Here is a 25,296-nt window from a genome sequence, read left to right as displayed (position 1 = left end):
TCACAAATATCTGTAATAGTACAGCTGGTACATCTGGTATTTTGGTTGAGTGAAATTTTCGTTAGCACGATTAGCAGCTATTGGTATCTTAATGACATTAGATCCAGTTAATCTGTGATTACTGAAGAAAGCTGGTCTTAATTTTTAATGCCCACACCAAAGCCAACCGTTATGAAAACTATTGCTCAATCCCCAAAAATATGATTTAATAAACACCCGCACCAAGGTAAACCTGCTAGCTTGCTCTGAAATGGGCGTGTGTTCGGGTTCATTCGTCCAGCCCAGGTCATGCAGGATCTTGCTCAAGCTCTACCTTTTTAGCCATTTTAAGCCTGACTAATCACAACCAAAATGGCGACACCCAGAGCAACACTTTCTTGTTTCCAAAAAGGCTCTTCTACACAATCTATGGTCTTACCTTGCAGCACCCAGTAGACTTCTCCATGATCAGCCAGCCTCTCAAGGGGCACAGTCATGGCAGTCACGTTAACTTTGTACTGTTGCAGTGTCTGACTGCTGCCACTGTGCATCTTGATGGACCACTGTGGGAAACATATGACAAAGATTAACATGGCAATCAATCGCCCCCCCATTCCTACCCCCACAAAAATGCACTGCTTACTGTGGCAGCTCCCAAGATAATAACATCTGGCTTTGGTGAAGAATCCTGCAACATATTAGCAAGGCAGCAATTAGAAAAAAGCAAATACACATACAAACCACGGCAAGAACACCAAGTTAGCTTTTTCATCTCTACTCACATGCGTCCACGCTATCAAGCGGTCCTTCATAGAATTATTCGCCTCAGGACACCACAAAAAGTCCTAAACATAACCCACAAGCAGCTGTTTTAAACTTTAATCAGAATATATTGTGAACCAACTGACATCGGTTGGAAAATGCTTCCATAAATAGCTCACCACAATAACTGAAGAGCTGTCTTCCTGAAAGGAAATGTCCGTGTGCTTCAGATGACACATGGAGATAAGAGAAAGCCTGTTAGGAAGACTGCGTTTCTTCTTTCCCTGGCTGAGATTAAATTAACAGAGTCACAAGTGCTTGTGTCATAAGTGTAATGTAACAGATTTTGAATTTTTGATGGTAACTCAATGTGCCTTAAAATAAGTAAAATATACAGTAAGTAAAGCTGCAGATACACTTGAAATCACTGGAATGTAAATAGGTATACTTTACATTTGCATTTTTTTTGTTTTTGCAAACAGAAATCATTTTCACTCAGTTCACAGAGAAAATCTATGAGCTCTTGTACAACAATGTACAAGAGCAAAACAAAACTTCCTGGGAAGTTGTTGCAAGCGATACAAACAGCTCTGTCTGCCATATTTCCAGACTATCAATCAATCAATCAATTTTATTTATATAGCGCCAAATCACAACAAACAGTTGCCCCAAGGCGCTTATAACACTTATGACTATAACCCAGCCGTCCCAATATATTCTGATGCTGTGACTCAGAAAAAGGACGCACATGATTTTTGTAGTATATTTGGTAGAGAATATTACAGGAAATGTTCAGTTACTTTTCACCTGCAATATCTGGGAACATTAGTGCGTATGTCTATTTTAAATTCATTGTTAAAGATGAAGTAAGCCTCGAATGGAACTAACCAATCCTTCCACTGATTACAAGCAACTGGCAAATGACAATCGCTGTAACAGCGTGTCGGTGACGTGTGGTGACAACATGGCTGCCCACAGTGAACAGGATGCATCGTCTTTGGATGAAGAAAAAGTGTAGGCCTATTTTATGCATATCTTTCCATCCAGAAGTGCAAAGATGTACCATTTTCAGAGAAGATTTGCATGTTTTTTTTAGAATATGTTCCAAAACTGAAGACTTTGGAAGGTGCACAAGCAGAAATGGCAAGGAGCTGCGTTGCTGGCCATGTCGGCAGATTTCAGTATTAATAATGGGAAACCTCCAATACCCAATGATGGTGGATTATACAAAAATTGCTACTCACACTTTACTGAATGGGAGCAGGTTGAAAGAATCACAAAACGCATCAAAAAGAAAGCAGAAGCTGCAGGTTCTATATGTAGGTAAGCTTTATATTTCATTTCACGTGAGCTTAAATTTTATACATCATAAATCAAACACTCTTACTCACTGACTGTGTGTATCACTGCTGTTGTCTACTTGGGTGGCTGTTTTTGAAGATTGTCAAGTATTAATGTGCTGGTCATGGTGATACAAAACAATGAAGATTATTGTGCTGTTTATGTCTGCGTGGATTCTGTTGTTGGTTATGTGACCCATTGATATTCAAAGAAATCACAACAGACGACTACTCGATGCATCGATCGACATCATGAAATACATGATCACACACGGCCTTATCATTTCTAATGATCTGACAATTCTAATTCACAGTAATACTATTGTGATTTTTTTATGCTTTACTGCTAGACATGTAGGAGAACCTCCAGCCTTTATTATATTTATTCATTTGTTTAGTTATTCTCCAGGAGTTACAGGATTGGAATACCACCTCATGGCCATTTGAATTAATGGTTATTGTGACTTTAGATGCTTCACCGCACAGGGAACCTCTGCCCAGTTTTTCTGTTTTGTTTTTACTGTTCACCAATTGCATAATTGGAGTACTGGGCTAATTGATTTCACAGTAATTGTGATTTTATGCAATTGCATAATTGTATAATAGAACTTGCGTTGGTAATTGTAAAAAAAAAAACCTAAATGCAGAGATGCAGATATGTGTACATGTCTGCAAAACAATGTTCCATGTTTTTTTTGCTTATTTAATAATAACATCCAGAAATACTGATGAAAGTATTTTTTAAAGTCTACTGCATGCTTTCTGTGTTATTGTTGTTTAGATTTTGTTTTAAATAACATACTTGATGCATACTGACATTCTGAGCCAGTGGTTCTAATGCTGAAAATTCAGATTTTGTGAAAAAAAGTATGATGTTTGGGGTACCATAGGCTTTCATTTACCAACATTTTCGCACACGCCCCAGATGTAAGTCATAGTCTCAAAAATCCAAAGGGATATTGATTACACGGCCCACGGTCTGTAAGTCATGCTTGTTTGACTGGTCCTGCGACCTGAATTGCAAAAAATATTCATGTAAAAAATACTGCATTATCATTTTTGGCCACAAGACGGCACCATCTACACATGACAAGCTGATCTTAAAACAGTACTGTAATTCCCACTGGGTAGGAGGTGGCAGCAAAGCTCCATTTAACTGGTTGTCAAGTGCAGCAAACCAAGAAGGTGATCTGAGTGAAGAGGACATACTGGGTCTTAGAAAATGAGTGAAATGACTAAATCATGCTGCCTGTGCTGCTCCACAGCCTGTCCTGTGGATTTTTATTTTTATTTTATTTTTTAGCACTGTTGTTGTGCGTTACCTGTGCTGCTCCACAGCCTGTCTAGTGGATTTTTATTTTATTTTAGCACTGTTGTCGTGCGTTACCTGTGCTGCTCCACAGCCTGTCTAGTGTCGGATTCCCTGTTTGGGAATCCGCTAGCTTAGCGTAGCTACTAGCTCTTAGCCGTTTTAGCATGGCGGCTTCTCCTGTCTCTCCCGTACTTTTCTGCTCTGGGTGTGAAATGTTTAGTTATTCCTCGGCCTCTTTTAGCAGTAACGGTACTTGTAATAAGTGCAGCTTATTCGTAGCTTTGGAGGCCAGGCTGGGCGAATTGGAGGCTCGGCTCGCACCGTGGAAAATTCTACAGCTAGCCAGGCCCCTGTAGTCGGTGCGGACCAAGGTAGCTTAGCCGCCGTAAGTTCCCCCCTGGCAGACCCCGTGCAGTCGGGAAGGCAGGCTGACTGGGTGACTGTGAGGAGGAAGCGTAGCCCTAAACAGAAGCCCCGTGTACACCGTCAACCCGTTCACATCTCTAACCGTTTTTTCCCCACTCGACGATACACTCGCCGAGGATCAAACTCTGGTTATTGGCGACTCTGTTTTGAGAAATGTGAAGTTAGCGACACCAGCAACCATTGTCAATTGTCTTCGGGGGCCAGAGCAGGCGACATCGAAGGACATTTGAAATTGCTGGCTAAGGCTAAGCGTAAATTTGGTAAGATTGTAATTCACGTCGGCAGTAATGACACTCGGTTACGCCAATCGGAGGTCACTAAAATTAACATTGAATCGGTGTGTAACTTTGCAAAAACAATGTCGGACTCTGTTGTTTTCTCTGGGCCCCTCCCCAATCAGACCGGGAGTGACATGTTTAGCCGCATGTTCTCCTGAATTGCTGGCTGTCTGAGTGGTGTCCAAAAATGAGGTGGGCTTCATTGATAATTGGCAAAGCTTCTGGGGAAAACCTGGTCTTGTTAGGAGAGACGGCATCCATCCCACTTTAGAGGGAGCAGCTCTCATTTCTAGAAATCTGGCCAATTTTTTGGGATCCTCCAAACTGTGACTGTCTAGCGTTGGGACCAGGAGGCAGAGCTGTGGTCTTATACACCTCTCTGCAGCTTCTCTCCCCCTGCCATCCCCCTATTACCCCATCCCCGTAGAGACGGTGCCTGCTCCCAGACCACCAATAACTAGCAAAAATCTATTTAAGCATAAAAATTCAAAAAGAAAAAATAATATAGCACCTTCAATTGCACCACAGACTAAAACAGTTAAATGTGGTCTATTAACATTAGGTCTCTTTCTTCTAAGTCCCTGTTGGTAAATGATATAATAATTGATCAACGTATTGATTTATTCTGCCTAACAGAAACTTGGTTACAGCAGGATGAATATGTTAGTTTAAATGAGTCAACACCCCCGAGTCACACTAACTGTCAGAATGCTCGTAGCACGGGCCGGGGCGGAGGATTAGCAGCAATCTTCCATTCCAGCTTATTAATTAATCAAAAACCCAGACAGAGCTTTAATTCATTTGAAGCTTGTCTCTTAGTCTTGTCCATCCAAATTGGAAGTCCCAAAAACCAGTTTTATTTGTTATTATCTATCGTCCACCTGGTCGTTACTGTGAGTTTCTCTGTGAATTTTCAGACCTTTTGTCTGACTTAGTGCTTAGCTCAGATAAGATAATTATAGTGGGCGATTTTAACATCCACACAGATGCTGAGAATGACAGCCTCAACACTGCATTTAATCTATTATTAGACTCTATCGGCTTTGCTCAAAAAGTAAATGAGTCCACCCCACCACTTTAATCATATTTTAGATCTTGTTCTGACTTATGGTATGGAAATAGAAGACTTAACAGTATTCCCTGAAACTCCCTTTGTCTGATCATTTTTTATAACATTTACATTTACCCTGATGGGCTACCCTGCAGTGGGGAATAAGTTTCATTACACTAGAAGTCTTTCAGAAAGCGCTGTAACTAGGTTTAAGATATGATTCCTTCTTTATGTTCTCTAATGTCATATACCAACACAGAGCAGAGTAGCCTACCTAAACTCTGTAAGGGAGTTAGAGTATCTTGTCAATAGTTTTACATCTCATTGAAGGACAACTTTGGATGCTGTAGCTCCTCTGAAAAGAGAGCTTTAAATCAGAAGTGTCTGACTCCGTGGTATAACTCACAAACTCGTAGCTTAAAGCTGATAACCCGTAAGTTGGAGAGGAAATGGCGTCTCACTAATTTAGAAGATCTTCACTTAGCCTGGAAAAAGAGTTTGTTGCTCTATAAGAAAGCCCTTCGTGAAGCTAGGAATCTTTCTACTCATCACTAATTGAAGAAATAGAACAACCCCAGGTTTCTTTTCAGCACTGTAGCCAGGCTGACAAAGAGTCAGAGCTCTATTGAGCTGAGTATTCCATTAACTTTAACTAGTAATGACTTCATGACTTTCTTTGCTAACAAAATTTTGACTATTAGAGAAAAATTACTTCATAACCATCCCAAAGATGTATCCTTATCTTTGGCTGTTTCAGTGATGCCGGTATTTGGTAGACTCTTTCTCTCCGATTGTTCTGTCTGAGTTATTTTCATTAGTTACTTCATCCAACCATCAACATGCTTATTAGACCCCATTCCTGCCAGGCTGCTCAAGGAAGTCCTACCATATTTAATGCTTCAATCTTAAATATGATCAATCTATCTTTGTTAGTTTGTTATGTACCACAGGCCTTTAAGGTGGCAGTAATTAAAACCATTACTTAAAAAGCCATCACTTGACCCAGCTATCTTAGCTAATTATAGGCCAATCTCCAACCTTCCTTTTCTCTCAAAGATTCTTGAGAGGGTAGTTGTAAAACAGCTAACTGATCACTGCAGAGGATGGTCTATTTGAAGAGTTTTCAGTCAGGTTTTAGAATTCATCATAGTACAGAAACAGCATTAGTGAAGGTTACAAATGATCTTCTTATGGCTTTGGACAGTGGACTTATCTCTGTGCTTGTTCTGTTGGACCTCAGTGCTGCTTTGATACTGTTGACCATAAAATTTTATTACAGAGATTAGAGCATGTCATAGGTATTAAAGGCATGCGCTGCGGTGGTTTGAATCATATTTGTCTAATAGATTACAGTTTGTTCATGTAAATGGGGAATCTTCTTCACAGACTAAAGTTAATTATGGAGTTCCACAAGGTTCTGTGCTAGGACCAATTTTATTCACTTTATACATGCTTCCCTTAGGCAGTATTATTAGACGGTATTGCTTAAATTTTCATTGTTACGCAGATGATACCCAGCTTTATCTATCCATGAAGCCAGAGGATACGCACCAATTAGCTAAACTGCAGGATTGTCTTACAGACATAAGACATGGATGACCTCTAATTTCCTGCTTTTTAAACTCAGATAAAACTGAAGTTATTGTACTTGGCCCCACAAATCTTAGAAGCATGGTGTCTGACCAGATCGTTACTCTGGATGGCATTTCCCTGCTCTAGTAATACTGTGAGAAATCTTGGAGTTATTTTTGATCAGGATATGTCATTCAAAGCGCATATTAAACAAATGTAGCACTGCCTTTTTGCATTTACGCAATATCTCTAAAATAAGAAAGGTCTTGTCTCAGAGTGATGCTGAAAAACTAATTCATGCATTTATTTCCTCTAGGCTGGACTATTGTAATTCATTATTATCAGGTTGTCCTAAAAGTTCCCTAAAAAGCCTTCAGTTGGTTCAGAATGCTGCAGCTAGAGTACTGACGGGGACTAGCAGGAGAGAGCATATCTCACCCGTGTTGGCCTCCCTTCATTGGTTCCTGTAATGCTAGAATAGAATTTAAAATTCTTCTTCTTACTTATAAGGTTTTGAAATCAGTCCCATCTTATCTTAGGGACCTCGTAGTACCATATTACCCCATTAGAGCGCTTCGCTCTCAGACTGCGGGCTTACTTGTAGTTCCTAGGGTTTGTAAGAGTAGAATGGGAGGCAGAGCCTTCAGCTTTCAGGCTCCTCTCCTGTGGAACCAGCTCCCAATTCAGATCAGGGAGACAGATACCCTCTCTACTTTTAAGATTAGGCTTAAAACTTTCCTTTTCGCTAAGGTTATAGTTAGGGCTGGATCGGGTGACCCTGGACCATCCCTTGGTTATGTTGCTTTAGACGTAGACTGTGTTTCATAATTATTGTATGGCCTTGCCTTGCAATGTGGAGCGCCTTGGGGCAACTGTTTGTTGTGATTTGGCGCTATACAAGAAAAAGGTGATTGAGATTGATTGATGCTCTCAAAGTGACAGACCATGCTCGTGAATAGAGAGGGAATAACCTTCTTACTAATAGGAACACTACTTGTTTGCACTTTGTGGGACAGCTGGAGGACTGCAAGAGGATGCTTTGCCAATGTAAGGCTAAATATAATGCTTTGTAAATGTATAATCAATTAAAATGACCTTTTTAAACATTTAGTGAGGAAAACATGCACACATTTAGCTCATTGACATTTTTGTCTGTTCAGTGGTGACTAGAAGCAGTTTACAGTTTACCACACTGCCATCTAGTGGATATCCAGTGTGCGTGTATTGTGAATCAGTCGGCATTTGTTTGTGGATCTGTGTTCGCGAAATGAATGTCTCAAAATGACGTCACAGAGGAAAGCGATGAATGCGTGTAATTGGTGATCCACAAATGCTGAAACTCAATTCACAAATACAATTTCCAGTTTTACAAATGTAATTTTTTTTTTTTTTTTTTACAAATTAAGTTTTATATTTGCAAATAGAACATTATTTTCAAAGACCAATTTACAAGTTACAAATATGAAATTTGCATTTGTGGATATCTGAACACATTTGCAAATCAATGATTATTTGTAGATCACCCTGCGTGCATTTACAAATATTGAGACAATTTTAACTCCATATCAGTGTGACATATAATCCAGAAAAAAAGGACTGGAGTCTTGAAGGATTAAAAAATGCCTTGTTATTAAAACACACACACACCACACACACACAACCACAAAAAAATAATGTTGAAAAACATCCTCCCCATTAAACAAACAATGCTACAAAAAAAACTAAAAAAAAAATTAAGTCTCTAAATATCAAACAATTCATAGTAAAAACTATTATGTAACAAATATAAAATATCATGCGATTACCTTCAACCTTTAAAAGTGTTTATTTGCATGAACCATATTACAAGATCAGCATGATGATCAATTTACATGTTGATTATTATCATTTTTGATGTACATACGAGGTCTGTTAGAAAAGTATCCGACCTTTTTTTTTTTTTTCAAAAACCATATGGATTTGAATCACGCGTGATTGCGTCAGACAAGCTTGAACCCTCATGCGCATGCGTGAGTTTTTTCATGCCTGTCGGTTGCTTCATTCGCCTGTGAGCAGGCTTTGAGTGAGGTGTGGTCTACCCCTCTGTCTATTTTTTATTGCGAATAAATGTCTGAATGATTTGGATCTTGCTGCATCAATTTTTTTCCAGAAACTGTAAGAGACCTCCAGGTGGACACCGTTCGAAAAATTAATATGGCTTTCAGGGATGATTTTAATGGGGATTAAACAGATTAAAGAGTGTTACTGCCCCTTTAAGGACGGCCCACAACTGGTGAGAGCGCAGCGCGCTCCCAGCCCCATCGATAGGCTGACACCCCGCTGGAACAACCAGATCATTTCCAACCTGAAAGCTTTGTTGATCCGGGACCTCGTCTGACTTTCACAAAAAGGCAGAAGATGTGGACATCAGCACTTTTTCTGGCACATTCCACCGTTGCAGGAGTTTTTTTTTCATGGAAAAAGAAGCCGAGGGACGCGCCACGGCTCTGTTCATTACGTGGGACAAAACCACCTCGGTGTTGGTCTCACAGGACGGCTTAAAGGTGGATTTCAGACGGATTCCGGTTGCTTTCCAGTCGTGTGAATATCCGATTGTGATTGTGCATGAGCTGGACAGCAGAACATGTCCTGTGAGGCTTCATCACGGCGTTTCTTTTCACCATGGAGCTCCGCCGCAACGCGCGGAATTCCTCCGCCTTTGTTCCTCTTTCCATGAAAAAACTCCTGTAACAGTGAAATGTGCCGTTCATTTCTAAACTGGATGCTGTCTTGAACCGGTATGTCCTCTGACTAGCACAAGAATTGTGAAAAGACGTGGACATCAGCACTTTTTCCGGCATTTTCCACCGTTACAGGAGTTTTTTTTTCATGGAAAAAGAAGCCGAGGGACGCGGCACAAAACCACCTCGGTGTTGGTCTTTCAGACGGACTCCGGTTGCTTTTCTGTCGTGTGAATATCCGAGAAATTGCGCTTGAGCTGGACAAGCCCCAACATGTCCTGTGAGGCTTCATCACGGCGTTTCTTTGCCGAGCGGCTGCACCACGACGCGCCGAACTCCTCCGCACGTCTGTCTTAATGTGCCGAAAAAGTGCTGATGTCCACGTCTTTTCACCATTCCTGTGCTAGTCAGAGGACATACCAGATCAAGACAGCGTCCAGTTTAGAAATGAACGGCACATTTCACTGTTACAGGAGTTTTTGTCATGGAAAGAGGAACAAAGGCGGAGGAATTCCACGCGTTGCGGCGGAGCTGCATGCCGAAAAGAAACGCCGTGATGAAGCCTCACAGGACATGTTCTGGCATGCACAATCACAATCGGATATTCACACGACTGGAAAGCAACCGGAATCCGTCTGAAATCCACTTTTAACCTTTACAACCCAGACGATAAACACAAAAATATTTTGTTGTCATTTATGTCCATATATATCTGAACTAGAGATAGATTGTTTTGTGAACATTTGTAGCAACAAGATATAACAGCTTGATTAGATTTTTAGTGGTTTCTAACATGAATAGCAGGGTTAACACTCCAATGTTACAGGAAAACTGAAAAAACTGCTACTTTTTCAAGATTTGTAGCTTTTTAATAATGGATAATCTAAACTTCATCTCTGCAATGCTATACTGTAAATCTTGAAATAAACCTCAGTGTGTTGTTGAAGATTGGAGCTGAAATGTTTAGATCCCAATAAATGTAACTGTGCAGTCTGTTCATAGAGACACAGAGTCTGGTTAGTTTGAAGTAAAATACAGTGGTAGTCATAACTAAAGTTCCAAACAAAGTTAAAAGGTACTCCAAGTTGCTACGCAACACAATGCTCTGCTGAAGTGACGCTGATGCAGCTGCTATGACTCAACTCTCACTATTTGCGCTAAACTGCAGCAGCTTATGTCACTCAAGCGGTTTTGATCGGATTAGGATCAAATTTAGTGGTGCAGTGACTGGATTTTGTGAATTAGCCAAAGATCAAAGCAAGAGAACAAGCTCAATGTTTCTATTTAAAGCTCAGTATAAGCATTCATACATTGACAGTCCTACCTGAACTTGTCCTTCACATCTTTCAGACAGTAAAATACCACATGCCATCACCAGTCAAGTTCTTGTCATATAACAGTTATTACACCCACTGAGCAATTTCCAAAGGAAAATACAAACTAGGCTTTTATGATGCCCTTCACCACAATACCTTATTTCCATCTTCTCTTCGCTCAGGGTTGATGATTTTAACGAAGGAGTAAAACAGCTGTCTAATTCGTGAATCACCGACAAAGGCCACCCTCTTTTTAGCAAGGCAGGTTTTGGCTTCACTGGAAGACAAACAGTGATGGCGAGGGTCATGGCAATTATTCATTCCAACAACAGATGGTGCTTATTCATGCAGCAGGGTAGTTTCATTGTTTCCTATTCACCTTATTCAGGAAGTCAGGGGGGTGGATCCATTTGTCAAGTAACTTCCGGTTTGCCAGTATGTCTGATGATTAGCTACGTGGGAACACAGTACGCTCGAAGTGTCCAAACATGAGCAGCATTAATTGTTCAGTTCGTGGGTGCCACAACTGGAAGAAGAGGAAACTATCGCTTTCAGAATGATGTTTGAACATGGAAAGGAGAGATCTGGGTGCTGTGAACCAGCATTCCCTCCTCCATTGAAAGACGAGGATCTCCGTGCTGGCTAAAAGTGCTGAAGTTGAAAAATCCACTCAAACATTCATATGTCTGTTCTTTTTATTTTATAGAAAAAAACCCACACTGGATCTTTACCCAGAGAAATGGTTTGACTACGACTCTCCGTTGAAGAAGCCAGGGCGGATGCTAGTGAGATAAACGGGCAAATTGTGTTTGTAGCATTAGCCGCTATCTTATTTTCTCGTTTTCTGGTGTTTGACACAACCAAGCACTGCATGAAATAACACCATACGTATATTAACGTTACGTAATCTTGGCATTTCAGTGGTACTACTTGTCAGGTAGTATTTTAACTTGATTGTGCTCCTATATGAGCTTCAGCAGCGCTGTGCGGCATGGAGCTCGTAGTTCCTCATAGCCAAACTGTCCACTCCGAGTGACAACACAAAGTAGCTTAAAAATAATCGAGGGCCAATTTTTCATGCCATCTTCCCACTCTGTTATGACCCGTGGGTGAGCCAGAGTCGATCCCTTTGAACTTTTCAAAAAGGTTTTTGTTTCTACCCATGTAATATCTTCCGTTGTTCTATGTTGAAAACACTGCTCACCGGAAGTCTTAAGACAAAACGGAAATGCCTCTGTTGTAAAAGTGGGCGGGGCTGAATAAGGTGAATAAAGTCAACTGATTAAACTCGCACGTTTTCATCTGAGGTACTGCCTCCATATTTGGTTATTTGGCCCCGAATCCTAACAGATGTGCACACAAACAAATGACAACAATCCATTCTTTCGGGTAAACATACAGTACATACTAATCACCCTTAACCCACCAACACTTAGTGACTTACATGCTTTTGTATTTGTGCATCATACAACCATATGGCTGCCATACGTTCTCCCCCAAATAACGTCCTCTGGACAGTAGCCACACATGAGTCTCCACCTGGAAAGACAAAGAACTTAAAATAATGTTCACCAGTAAGTGCAAACGAATTGGGCACCGCTGTCTTGTTGAGGGCGGGCACTAAAGGGGTTAAAATACGATGTAATTTCTCTACTTCCGGGGGGAAAAACACTGCATTTTCTCTGAGGTTTTGGGCAAATTACATGTAAACAAAGTAAAAACAAAGAAAATGTGATGATGCGGTGGGAAAGTGGACATGTGTTGTGGTTTGTTTGTGACCCGGAGCTCAAACGTGTTGAGTCGGTTTTGCAGGCGAGAGAATGTAGCTACTCTCGTTAGCTGTGTAGGCTAACATTTATCGACACAACGTGTCCCATTCGCCCCGTCTTCCCTTCTTCACTGGGAACCGAAAAAAAAAGAAACACTTTTCGCGACTGCTTCAGTGACTGCAGGTGAAAACAAAACAGTACACTATTTTTCCATGTGAAGTTATGCTGTGTATATATTGCACAACAGGACCGGCTGTTCCCATAAGTGGTCAAATTCCGCAATATCATGCAGGGTTCAAACGAGACTGCGGTGCCCTATTGATTTTACATAGTCAGAATATTTAATCAAACGTCCAGAGTTACTAAACAACCACAGTATTCTTTACCTTTGACTGAAACCTGCAGGCTCAATAGAACCTCAGCTATTCATTCAGCCCCGTCAAAGCACAAACACACAACGCAGGGCTTTGGTGCCAAAGTGCAAAATTAAGCCATCATCAATTCAGCCTCAACCATAAAACTCTGCTCTTCATTTGTGAGCAAACTGAATACAGCCATCTGCAATTCAATCCATCCACAGAAACTGATGAAAATGAAGGGTCAGGAGGCATTTTCTGTCATCACAACTGTTCTATGTGCACACAAAAGGTCTACGTTCCACAGCCTTTAAAGTTGCAGCATGCCACAGGTATGACTTCATACCTCAGCTATCTCGTCATGGTGCCAGCCCCTCACTGTCAGTCAAGACCTAGGGATAAGGGCAATCCAATCGAGATCCCCACCGTCCTTATTTATGATATTTGAGAATGAGGGTGTGCAACGCTTGACAAATAAACACAAACTTTTTCAAAGGCAGACAAGTGTGCTGCTTATATCCTTCACAGGGCTCTTGCCAGGATTTTCTGAACAGCAGTCAACTGGCCAAAGTTAAACTGCGTGCACCCACACAAAAAGATGATGATTTAATAAGTACTATTATATATCAAATAATATAGCATTTAATAGCACAGTTCTGTAACTTACACCTGTTTCTCGTTGTAGTTTGGAGATCAGGTGTTGAACATGGACAAACATTTTCAAACTTCCACCAGAGTTTTTCTTGGAAAGTGGAATACTACTTGTAAGAAAGAAAAGTAAAGATACACAAGTAAACGCATTGCAACTGTAATCACGAACCTCTCAAGAATTTTTTAAAATTTATTTATTTGAAATGGTAATAACTGTTGCACTTTTAAACACATAATTCACTGAAATGTAAATCCAAAATCAGTAAGAAAAACAGTTAATGAAACTAAGTGTTAATTGATCTGGAGCTACTCCATTATTTCGTCAATAATGGCTATAATGATTGTGAATTTATTGCACCAGGTCAACGTTTACCAACGATAACATTACATCGCAGCAAGCTGTCCCTGAATCAGCACTAACAAAGCAATGCTTCATTTATACCAAAACTGGAGCAACTTTAACTTTGACCCCTGTACAAACTGAAATTGACCTTTGTCACCATTCTTGCTGTTTTTTTTTGTTTTTTTTTACCCCATAACATTCAGTCATAAATAGTCCAAGCTATACCTTTTTGGAATATCCCATGATCAGACAAATAATGTGGTATAGTTTTCAATATGATTGGTGAACCTTTGAACACCCCTGTGTAATTCTTCAGTTGTTCCTTAACTGGCTGCCTATTAGGATTGGGTATTGAAAACCGGTTCTTTTCGGGTATCGTTAAGAAATGATTCGATCCACAGATATCAATAGTCTTTTTGCTTAACGATTCCCTTATCGGTCCTTCAGAGCGGCCGTTGTTTTGAGGGTGTTTGTCAGGAAAATGATAATTTCTCCACATTGATTGCAGACCCTGCAGTGGGTCTGTGATCAACCGCTTCTGTAGCTTGACTCCTCTTTGAAGCGTGAACCAATGAAGCAGTGCTTCAACCCGCTGGCTTGTTGGTTCTTTGTTTTATTTCACTTTATCTTAACTTTCCCCCCACTAAAACCCCAAAGAGCATAGGTCTGTGAGTAAATTTACCTTTTTATGTTAAACCGACCTGTTATGGTCTTCTGAAACAGTTAATAGATGTATTTTATAACTTAAAAACGGGACCGATGCTAATGCGTTAGCATGTCTATAGCGTTTCAATGTTAAAGTTAGCATTAGCTGTTCGCATCTCAGGACGTTTGTGTGCATTTGTTTTCTGTATAATAATTAATGGCTCACCATTTGTTGCTGTAAAAGAGTCAAAGGTATTAGAAACTAATATTTTTAATTTATTTTTATTTCTAGATTAATAATAATAATAGCAACAACAACAGCAGTAATAGTAATAATAACTCTTCAGAAACGGAAAGTCCGCCTCTCAAAGCCATTAAAATATGTCAATCGTGAGTCACTTTTGTGTGGATTAAAGTCACTAACTGGGACTCTTGTCTTGTTGCAGTCAAGAAATGAGAATCATCCTCTGTTCCGTTGGCACAGCTCCAAACGCTGCGTAGCTCTCTGCCAAGACAGAGTCCGGTTGGAATTAATAACTTCAAAATGAATTGCCGCTTTAAATAAAATGACACCTCTTTCCAAACGCTGTAATACAAGCTACAATTGACTAAAACTTGTTTTTCCTCCCAAAATGAGACGTCCTGCATTCTTTATTAATTACATCCTTACGTGCAGCACAGATGGCTGCAAGAGTGCAGCTCAGGTGTATGGAAAGACATTCATTCCAATAATGTCTGAAAGGAAATGCTTTTGACAAAAACTGCAGATTTTGTTTATTTTTATTTATGTTCAAAGATCAAGGATCCACCATGTAGAGTTTAAGGATCCAGTGACCATTTTCATATTTATTTACTTTAAGACTCAAAATGTTGTTACCATAGAAAACCTGTAAAGCCTACTTTTAGTACATAGAAAATTCACAAGCGGATCGATAAGGGAATCGATAAGGAATCGGATTGATAAGCGGAATCACTAATGGTATCGATTATTAATCTGACAAACCCAAAATCTAAAACATTACAGAAATTTGAATTAAATCCCACTGCGACTGAACAGAATGCATCTGAGCAAGCAGACTTACTATGAAGGAGAAAATGGAGAATAAGATAAGCAGGTTGGAAATCCTGGCAGAGAAGAGCGCTTCTCCTTTGCCCTCTGATAACACCTGGCACTTCTGAAGCACCAGATAGATGAAGGCAAATAACATGCCGTTTATCACTGCCTGCAAACACCAGCACAACTTAAACGTGGTCCTTCTCCAAAAACGGCTGATTATGAGATTTTCAGTTAGTATCTGCCATCTATTCCACTTACAAATCGGTCCAGTCTCCATCGAAACCACCACTCGCTGATGCTTGCGTTCAGCTCAAACAGTTTGGCAACGGGCCATACGGAGAAGACGCTCTCAAACAGACTCTGCAGCCCCAAAGCCCAAACACAAAGGTCATCGGGGCATCAAGCAAAACAATGACAGCACACTTTATCGACTGCTTTTACAAACGTAAAATCTTTGGCGCGATGGCACATTCCACTCACTTGTGAATAGGCAAATAAGCAGATGAACAGCAACAGGCCCAGTAACTTCGCCAGAACCCCCAAATGCCACATGCCGCTGCCTGCACAGGAAACAAGGAAGCAAAACCAAGAACCTTTCTACATGCATCGATGCTGCTGACATTTAATAATGTGCATGGATTGACCATTCTGACACCTACTGTTGGCCTTCTTCTGAAGGATCTGAGGCCATATGGCCAGTGTGGCATAAATGATGACAAACCAGAAGGTAACCAGAGGAACAAAGTAATAGAACTGGTAGGGTCTGTCCATCACCACACACAGAACCAAGACCAGGAAATTCAGACGGAACAGCACCTGGAGCAGACAAAGAAGCTCAGATCACTTAGTGACAACAGCGCCTTGCTCTTAAGCTCCGCTATGGTCACAGGAAGTAGTTCTTTGTTCATATTTGTTAGCTTGACTACTTGTCGTAGCCTATAGCTGTCCCTGTCAAACCAGAAAATTTATAAACTGTCCCTGGGGAAGGTCCTTAATTCCAAAGTTGCTCCCAGTGTGCAGCTGGGCACCTCAGATGGCAACACCTTGTTATCTGTGTTTTAGTGTGTGTGAAGGTGAGACATCACTGCAAAGCGCTTTGAGCATAAACGTGTGATATAAAAACAGTCCACTTACCATTTAAAACATGCTTGACATTTCAAGTTGTAAATGTATTTTTAAGCACTAAGTCAGATGCTAAATCAGTCATAGCACCTAACGTTAATCCAGAAAAATGTTTTTTTTTTTTTTTGTAGTATGAAGTTGTCATATAAAAAATGTATTAATTTTAAATCAGTGTCAGCAGTTAGCACTGTTAAGTGCGTCTGCTTTAACTCCGGCTACACTGCTCGGGCTTCAGAGTGAAATGTAGTATATTTTGCAACATTTAAACATTGCGTGCTTGGATGTCTTCTTATCAGCTTAGCACAACAACCTGCTAGAGGACTCCCAATCCAAATCCTCTTCCCACATTCCCAGTCACGCTGCTTTGAAAGAAACAGTCATCATAGCTGACTTACGAAACCCATCGCTGCTTAAATTTCACAGCTGCGTACGTGAGAAATGCAAACCAATATTTCTTCAGATCAATTCCTTTTGCTTTAAACACAAATAACGTGATGCATGCGGACACTGATACGAACACAACTGATGGTGCTCTCACCTGGCAAACTCTATAGAGTCCAAAGTCTCCTTTGAGCCAGAAAAAGGAGAAGTGTCCGTATCCAGTTTGAAAAAGGTACGCTGCCACAAGCACCCGCACGTGCATGTACACTGGGATAAACTTAAAGATATAAAAAACAAACACCAAACATTATTCAACAATGATTACATGTGCGACTGCAGGTTCTTGCCATTTCATATGGCATTCAGTCCATCTCATACTCCAATGGATGACAACTATTTTGGAGGCAGGAGAAGATCAAATTAACCCCATTTCATATGTGCACATCAAACCTTTTAATTAGAAGAAACTTAAACTTTCTTAAATTAAAATAATGTCACAACATCACAATGTAGCAGAGAGAAGAACAGACAGCATGTGCTTCATTTAACCAGTTTTTATGCCACATACTTCAGCTTGTGATTTCAGGAATTTAGTTTATTTCTGCAGATTATCTTGGACTCCTTATTGGTCCAAGGTTATCATGGCAAGTGGTGCTAAACACATCAGCTAAACACATCAGCTGTGTTTATGAAATCCTGCTTCAGTCGCAGCTTCCTGATTCTGGATAATCATATGAAGTCCTCTGGACAAAAAGAGTAATTTGACCAAATTTGGGGAACGTGGCATGAAGTAACTCATTGGATGTACAACCCTGGCAAAAATTATGGAATCACCGGCCTTGGAGGATGTTCATTCAGTTGCTTAATTTTGTAGAAAAAAAGCAGATCACAGACATGACACAAAACTAAAGTCATTTCAAATGGCAACTTTCTGGCTTTAAGAAACACTATAAGAAATCAGGGAAAAAAAAATTGTGGCAGTCAGTAACGGTTACTTTTTTAGACCAAGCAGAGGGAAAAAAAATATGGACTCACTCAATTCTGAGGAAAAAATTATGGAATCATGAAAAACAAAAGAACGCTCCAACACATCACTAGTATTTTGTTGCACCACCTCTGGCTTTTATAACAGCTTGCAGTCTCTGATGCATGGACTTAATGAGTGACAAACAGTACTCTTCATCAATCTGGCTCCAACTTTCTCTGATTGCTGTTGCCAGATCAGCTTTGCAGGTTGAGCCTTGTCATGGACCATTTTCTTCAACTCCACCAAAGATTTTCAATTGGATTAGATCCGACTATTTGCAGGCCGACATTGATCCTATGTATCTTTTGCAAGGATTTTCACAGTTTTTGCTCTATGGCAAGATGCATTATCATCTTGAAAAATGATTTCATCATCCCCAAACATCCTTTCAATTGATGGTATAAGAAAAGTGTCCCAAATATCAACGTAACTTGTGCATTTATTGATGATTAATGACAGCCATCTCCCCAGTGCCTTTACCTGACATGCAGCCCCATATCATCAATGACTGTGGAAATTTACATGTTCGCTTCAGGCAGTCATGTTCACCTTGCCCAATGCAGATTCGAGATTCATCACTGAATATGACTTTCATCCAGTCATCCACAGTCTATGATTGCGTTTCCTTAGCCCATTGTACCTTGTTTTTTTTCTGTTTCGGTGTTAATGATGGCTTTCGTTTAGCTTTCTGTATGTAAATCCCATTTCCTTTAGGCGGTTTCTTACAGTTCGGTCACAGACGTTGACTCCAGTTTCCTCCCATTCATTCCTCATTTGTTTTGTTGTGCATTTTCGATTTTGAGACATACTGCTTTAAGTTTTCTGTCTTGACCGCTTTGATGTCTTCCTTGGTCTACCAGTATGTTTGCCTTTACAACCCTTCCCATGTTGTTTGTATTTGCCCAGAGTTTAGACACAGCTGACTGTGAACAACCAACATCTTTTGCAACATTGCGTGATGATTTACCCTTTTAAGAGTTTGATAATCCTCTCCTTTGTTTCAATTGACATCTCTAGTGTTGGAGCCATGAGTCATGTCAGTCCACTTATTGCAATAGCTCTCCAAGGTGTGATCACATCCTTTTTAGATGCAGACTAACGAGCAGATCTGATTTGATGCAGGTGTTAGTTTTGGGGATGAAAATTTACAGGGTGATTCCATAATTATTCCTCAGAATTGAGTGAGTCCATATTTTTTTCCCTCTGCTTGGTCTAAAAAAGTAACCGTTACTAACTGCCACAATTTTTTTTCTTGATTTCTTATAGTGTTTCTTAAAGCCAGAAAGTTGCCATTTGAAATGACTTTAGTTTTGTGTCATGTCTGTGATCTGCTTTTTTCTACAACATTAAACAACTGAATGAACATCCTCCGAGGCCGGTGATTCCATAATTTTTGTCAGGGGTTGTATTGCCTGAAATGGTTTTCCCCCTTCTGGTGGCCCTGCTTGGAAAGGGAGGGGGGCAAAGGGATTCAATCAGAAAGTCCAACTTAGCGTGACCAAATACTGACCCAAGGATGTCTGTACAAGATCTCAGAAAAATTCACTGAATGGCTTTTTAACCCTTGTGGGGGGTGCATGGGGATCTTTAGAATGATTCAAGTTCAATGAAACTCTTTGTGTTGGTTGACATTCATTCAAGGAAATCTATACGCAGAATTATAGAAAGAGTTACCAAGCAGTGATTCGAGGACAGTTATATTGTTCGTGCCTGAAGGCAGCCTCCCAAAGAATCTTTGTGCAAAATTAGAGAAAAGGGGATTCAACAGATTTTCTCACTCTGGAAAAAAAAAAGAAAAAAAAAAAAAAAAAAAAAAAAAAAAAAAAAAAAAAACTTTTTTTGCCCTTCCTGGGGGACCACAGCGATTCAGTCAGAAAGTCCAATTTACCATGACCAGTCCCCCAGGGCTTGTTTGGACCAAACGATAGAAAAATTCTCCAAACAGAAAATCGTCAGACAGCGCGCCGTGCAAGCATGTGGTTGATGGCATTAATCCTAAATAAATAAAAGTCACTCATATTGTACTTACAGCGCTGGCTCCAGATATGTGATAGATGAGGATGACGAGCTGCATCCAGCCCTTCCATTCATCTGTTTGCTCTCGGTTGAGTAATTTGGTCTGTGGGGGGATAAAAACATAACTGTAGCAAACAAACTCCAAAACACACACACACACACACACCTCTTCTTGTTTGCTGGTTTGAAGCAGGTGTGCTCCCCAGGAGCCGGAGTCTGGGGCCCCTAATTAAATTTTTATCTAATGATACTTTTTCAGCATCTCCTGGAAGAACAAATCTCAAAATGGATATTTAAATGATCCTATATTCAACCTTTTATTTGACCCGTCAATGATGATGTTGAAATAACAGAATATGACGTGGTAGTAGGACCTGGAATGATTTTCCTTTTAATTGTAAACCAAATTATGCATTCACTCAGAACAATTAAACTACATGAAATTTCTGAAGACTGAAACGACTGTTACAGCATTTCAAAAATCATGGTAAAATATCAATAACATACCTTATAGTAAAAAGTCACTTATATTCTTGTGTAAATTCATGCAGCCTAAATCCATTCAAAGCCACAGTCTTTTTTACAATGAAAGAAAGTCTAGATTAGTGAAAAAGTTACATAATCTTGTCTAAAATCCTGTTTGAACAGCAGAATGTTTATTTTCCAGAGAGAGAAAAATTCTTACCGTGTTTCCTGAGAGGGCACAGTTCACTTTTCCCGTTTCTTTTATCTTTCAGGTGTGTTGACGAAGCCAGCGACAATTCCACAGATTCTTGTCCTTATAAGACTTTTTCAGTCTTTCTCGCCATCTTCTGTCTGTGCGAACGTCGGTCCGTGACACAGACATGCTGCACAAATCTTCTTTTAAAAACTTGAAAGCTCTAAAAGTTTGGGATGTCCACATGCTAGTTTAGCTTAAGCGTCGCACAGGAGCCACGGCAGAGAAGTACGTTAGGGTAGTGCAGGACATGTACAAGAATAGTGTGACAGCGGTGAGATGCGCAGTCGGAATGACAGACTCATTCAAGGTGGACGTGGGATTACACCAAGGATCAGCTCTGAGTCCTTTCTTGTTTGCAGTGGTGATGGACAGGTTGACAGATGAGATCAGACAGGAGTCCCCATGGACTATGATGTTTGCAGATGACATTGTGATCTGTAGTGAGAGTAGAGAGCAAGTTGAGTCTAGTCTGGAGAAGTGGAGATATGCTTTGGAGAGAAGGGGAATGAAAGTCAGTAGAAGCAAGACTGAGTACATGTGTGTGAATGAGAGGGAGCCCAGTGGAATAGTGCAGTTACAAGGAGTAGAAGTGGTGAAAGTAGATGAGTTTAAATATTTGGGGTCAACTGTTCAAAGTAATGGAGAGTGTGGTAGAGAGGTGAAGAAGAGAGTGCAGGCAGGGTGGAGTGGGTGGAGAAAGGTGGCAGGAGTGATTTGTGACTGAAGAATATCAGCAAGAGTGAAGGGGAAAGTTTACAAAACAGTAGTGAGACCAGCTATGTTGTATGGTTTAGAGACAGTGGCACTAACAAAAAGACAGGAGGCAGAGCTGGAGGTGGCAGAGCTGAAGATGTTGAGATTCTCTTTGGCAGTGACAAGAATAGACAAGATTAGGAATTAACATATCAGAGGGACAGCTCAGGTGGGACGGTTTGCAGACAAAGTCAGAGGGGCTAGATTGAGATGGTTTGGACATGTGCAGAGGAGGGACCCAGGGTATATAGGGAGAAGGATGCTGAGGATGGAGCCACCAGGCAGGAAGAGAAGAGGGAGGACAAAGAGGAGGTTCATGGATGTGCTGAGGTAGGACATGCAGTTGGTTGGTGTGACAGAGGAAGATACAGAGGACAGGGTGAGATGGAAACGACTGATATGCTGTGGCGACCCCTAACGGGAACAGCCGAAAGACAAAGAAGAAGAAGTCGCACAGGAGCCACGCAGTGTCGCCGCAGCAACCAACCAGTCCTGCTTTACGACAACTGTCGTAATAGCTACGCTTTGAGTGGCATTTTTCCTCCGTGAAACTCCGCGGATCCAAGGAAACTGATTTGTATCTGTAACACACAGATCAGTGTCCGCGGACTTATAAAACTTACACGATGTCGTAAAAAAGAGAACGCTTTGCGATATGCATTTAAAAAAAAAAACTTAGTGATGATAAAGATTAAAGAGTACATCACTAACACCCTACCCCTCCTCCCCATGATGAAATCCGCAGAATCCCGCGGCGATTTCACAGCCCTGTTATTTGCAAGTACTTGCATGAGCCATACAAATACACTAGATTATTCTCACCACTCAACATGTTTTCAAATATCACTGACGGACCCAAGAAGGCCCAAACTGCTTTGTTTAGATCTGTCAAAACATCTGGAGATCTGACAGAACAATGTTTAGTGTCACCACTGAGAAGCAACAACAAGGTGCAAAAAGTCTCATAATCACCAATGAATCACACAAATATAGCCAACATGTCAACATTAATTTCTTTACATCTGGATTTCCGTTTAGTCTGAAAAGTACACACACAGAGCAGGTCTGTGTGACACGCCTGCATAGTTTGTAGGAAAGACTAAGACGACGCCCAGAGGGTGTGTTTAGCAGCAGCTTCATTAAAAGCAACAAGCAGAGAGAAAAGTCATTTCTTGTAGACATAAAAGTTTCTTGCAAAAAGTTGTACAATGCAACCCATTTGTAACAAAACCTAAGGATATAAATATTAATGACTCCATTGTGAGCAAAGGCCAGTTTTTGCTTCTGTGCTGCTACACATGATCTCAGTCTATTGTCTTTTAGCTGCCCCCCGTATTCAGGGTCACCACAGCAGAGCCACTAGAGATCTGCACTGGGAGCTGATGCATAATCTGGCTCTCCTTCCTGACAAAATTCCAGTCTTCAACGGAGAAACACACACACACACACACACAGTCCCTGTTCTTCCTGACTCATGCACTAATCAGGACCAACTCTGCGTCACTTCTGAGATCTGACAGCATCAGGTGCACGCAAAGCAGAATGGCTATCTGCACACTGAAATGCTGCACAGTGTATTTGGACGTGCTGATCTGCAGCCCTTCCAGCTCTCAGCAACATGTCATCTCTGCTGTATGTATAACACCATCTAGGGAGAGATACCATGCTATGCCAATACTCTATCAGGACACTACTGGGTTTCTTCCTTCATCTTTATGGCACTGTGTGTTCACCGCTGTCCAACAGCAACATAAGACTATAAAAGCAAACTCCTACGGATGCATCGCCGAACGTAAGTCAAGACAATGCTGATGCAAAACCGTAAAGTGAAAAAATACAAACCACTTTAAGTAGGCAAAATATAAGTGGAGTCATTTCTTCTGCAATAGGAGGTAAAGAGTTTTATTAAGATTAGAAAATGTTTGCTTTCCAGCATAAAAACTCTACTCAGCAGTGCCTCACCTCTTTACTGTTTTCATTGTAGAAGACTCCCAGCACAAATATATAGACGAGCGGGATGAAGAATGTGGCGTGTGTGTAGAACTTCTGCTCTTTCATGAACACATCTGCTCTGTCACAGAGGTAAAAATAGCTCATGATGACGCCCATTCTGCACAGAGCCAGAAAGAGACCTGTTGGACCCAAAAGGACGGCTGCAGACATGGGCTTCTTCTCCTCTATGCTCTCCACATCAGGGGGTACATGGCGGCGGTGTCTGTTGTGGCCAAGCACGTGGAGGACCAGAAAGACTATGGCTGATCCCAAGAAAAAACACGCTGACAGTTTTTGGAGGAGGTTCGGGGGCGGAGACTTCTGGCAGCAGGAACCGTCAATGGGCCTCAGTAGCTTATTGCACACAGAATTCATGAGGACCATGGCTCCCTGTCAGGAGCAACAACATGGATAGTGAACACAATTGTGTAAACAATGTTTCTTGGAGTTTAAAAAACCCAGTGTGTGTGTACAAAAGATACATTTATCTCCAACGTCTAATTAGATCATGTGCACATGACAACATCTAGGCTGTGCCAAACTGCAAAGTGCACACAAAATAAAACCCTGTGTGAGAGATGCTATTCGTTGTTTATATGGATAACAATAATGCAAATATATTTCTTGAGCACAGACTAGAAGTTTGTGAGCCACCTGACCTATTCAAATAGCCACATGTGCAGCCAAAATTATTTACATATTTACTTCATGCACATAAAATTAACACAATGAGTGCACCCCAGAAGTCAAGGCCTTTAGAGCTTTGAGGCTTTTTTTTTTTTTTCATTCTTTCAGATGCTACATATTTACTTCATGCACATAAAAATTAACACAATGAGTGCACCCCAGAAGTCAAGGCCTTTAGAGCTTTGAGGCTTTTTTTTTTTTCATTCTTTCAGATGCTCTGCATTTGCATCTGAAGCAGAAGCTCAAAGTGCTTTACAGTGATGCCTCACATTCACCTCCACACATGCACTGATGTCAGTGTGCTGCCATGCAAGCTGCTCAACTGCATACAGGCACATTAGCTAAGGGCCCTTTGTGATTTTCCAATGACGGGGATTTGAACAGAGGATCTTCTGGACTCAAGCCTACCACTTGAACCTGTAGCCCTCCATGCTCTTTTATGGGTTTCAACAACAGAAACATGGCTCTCCTCCTCACACAAAGTCCTAGTGGACTTTGGCCCCAGGTGAATGGGTCAGTATTTTTTTTTTTTTTACTTTTGGCGCCTCCTGTTTTGTAAGTGGAAATGTGTCTGTGTGACCCTCTTTGTGTTTTTCTCTCTCTGTTTGTAATAAACACCATGTAACATGCATTATGATGCAATATGGGAAACACAGCTGCATTCCCATCACAGAAATTTTGAACGGTATGATTTCACTAAAATGCACTCTAATAACACAGCAGCAGTGTACATGATGTAATACGACTTGCGTTTCTGCGTAATCAAAACACATTCATATCACATCATCTTGTATTGAGTGACCAACTTCAGTCTACCTCAAAAACTAAATGGTCAACTTTATTATGAAAGGTACAAAACAGTTCCTTAGCTTCAACACTGTAAACTTTATGCTGACCAAAAAAAAAAAAGAGAGAAAGAAATAAGAGTCAACTAAAGATGACGAAGATGATGTAGCTGTACAAGAGCTGTGTTTACACAGTAAGCATCATAATAAATGGTCAACCAATCTCATCGCCTTT

General features: G+C 40.7%; 2 protein-coding genes across 3 annotated transcripts in view; both read right to left on the bottom strand.

Annotated features, from left to right (window-relative positions):
• LOC117502491 (N-acetylneuraminate 9-O-acetyltransferase-like) overlaps window positions 1-12,287 on the bottom strand; it is a 38,821-nt gene extending 26,534 nt beyond the window's left edge. For both annotated transcript variants that reach the window (XM_034161545.1, XM_034161546.1), the window contains exons 1-6: window positions 12,201-12,287; window positions 10,913-11,033; window positions 921-965; window positions 762-824; window positions 623-667; window positions 419-542 (exon numbers count right to left, since the gene is read on the bottom strand). In XM_034161545.1, coding sequence (XP_034017436.1) covers window positions 419-542; window positions 623-667; window positions 762-824; window positions 921-965; window positions 10,913-11,033; window positions 12,201-12,223 — 421 coding nt within the window. In that variant the 5' untranslated portion in view covers window positions 12,224-12,287. The remainder of the gene's footprint in view (window positions 1-418; window positions 543-622; window positions 668-761; window positions 825-920; window positions 966-10,912; window positions 11,034-12,200) is intronic.
• Window positions 12,288-15,530: 3,243 nt separating this feature from the next.
• The window catches only part of casd1 (CAS1 domain containing 1), a 32,823-nt gene continuing 23,057 nt past the window's right edge, over window positions 15,531-25,296 (bottom strand). Inside the window, 7 exon segments of the mRNA XM_034160409.1 lie at window positions 15,531-15,743; window positions 15,836-15,937; window positions 16,058-16,137; window positions 16,237-16,393; window positions 17,238-17,357; window positions 20,137-20,226; window positions 23,560-23,979. Coding sequence (XP_034016300.1) covers window positions 15,531-15,743; window positions 15,836-15,937; window positions 16,058-16,137; window positions 16,237-16,393; window positions 17,238-17,357; window positions 20,137-20,226; window positions 23,560-23,979 — 1,182 coding nt within the window.

Source organism: Thalassophryne amazonica, chromosome 20, assembly GCF_902500255.1.
Source record: "Thalassophryne amazonica chromosome 20, fThaAma1.1, whole genome shotgun sequence".
Taxonomy (NCBI): domain Eukaryota; kingdom Metazoa; phylum Chordata; class Actinopteri; order Batrachoidiformes; family Batrachoididae; genus Thalassophryne; species Thalassophryne amazonica.
Note: the sequence above shows the minus strand (reverse complement) of the source record. Positions and strands in the feature narration are given on the sequence as shown.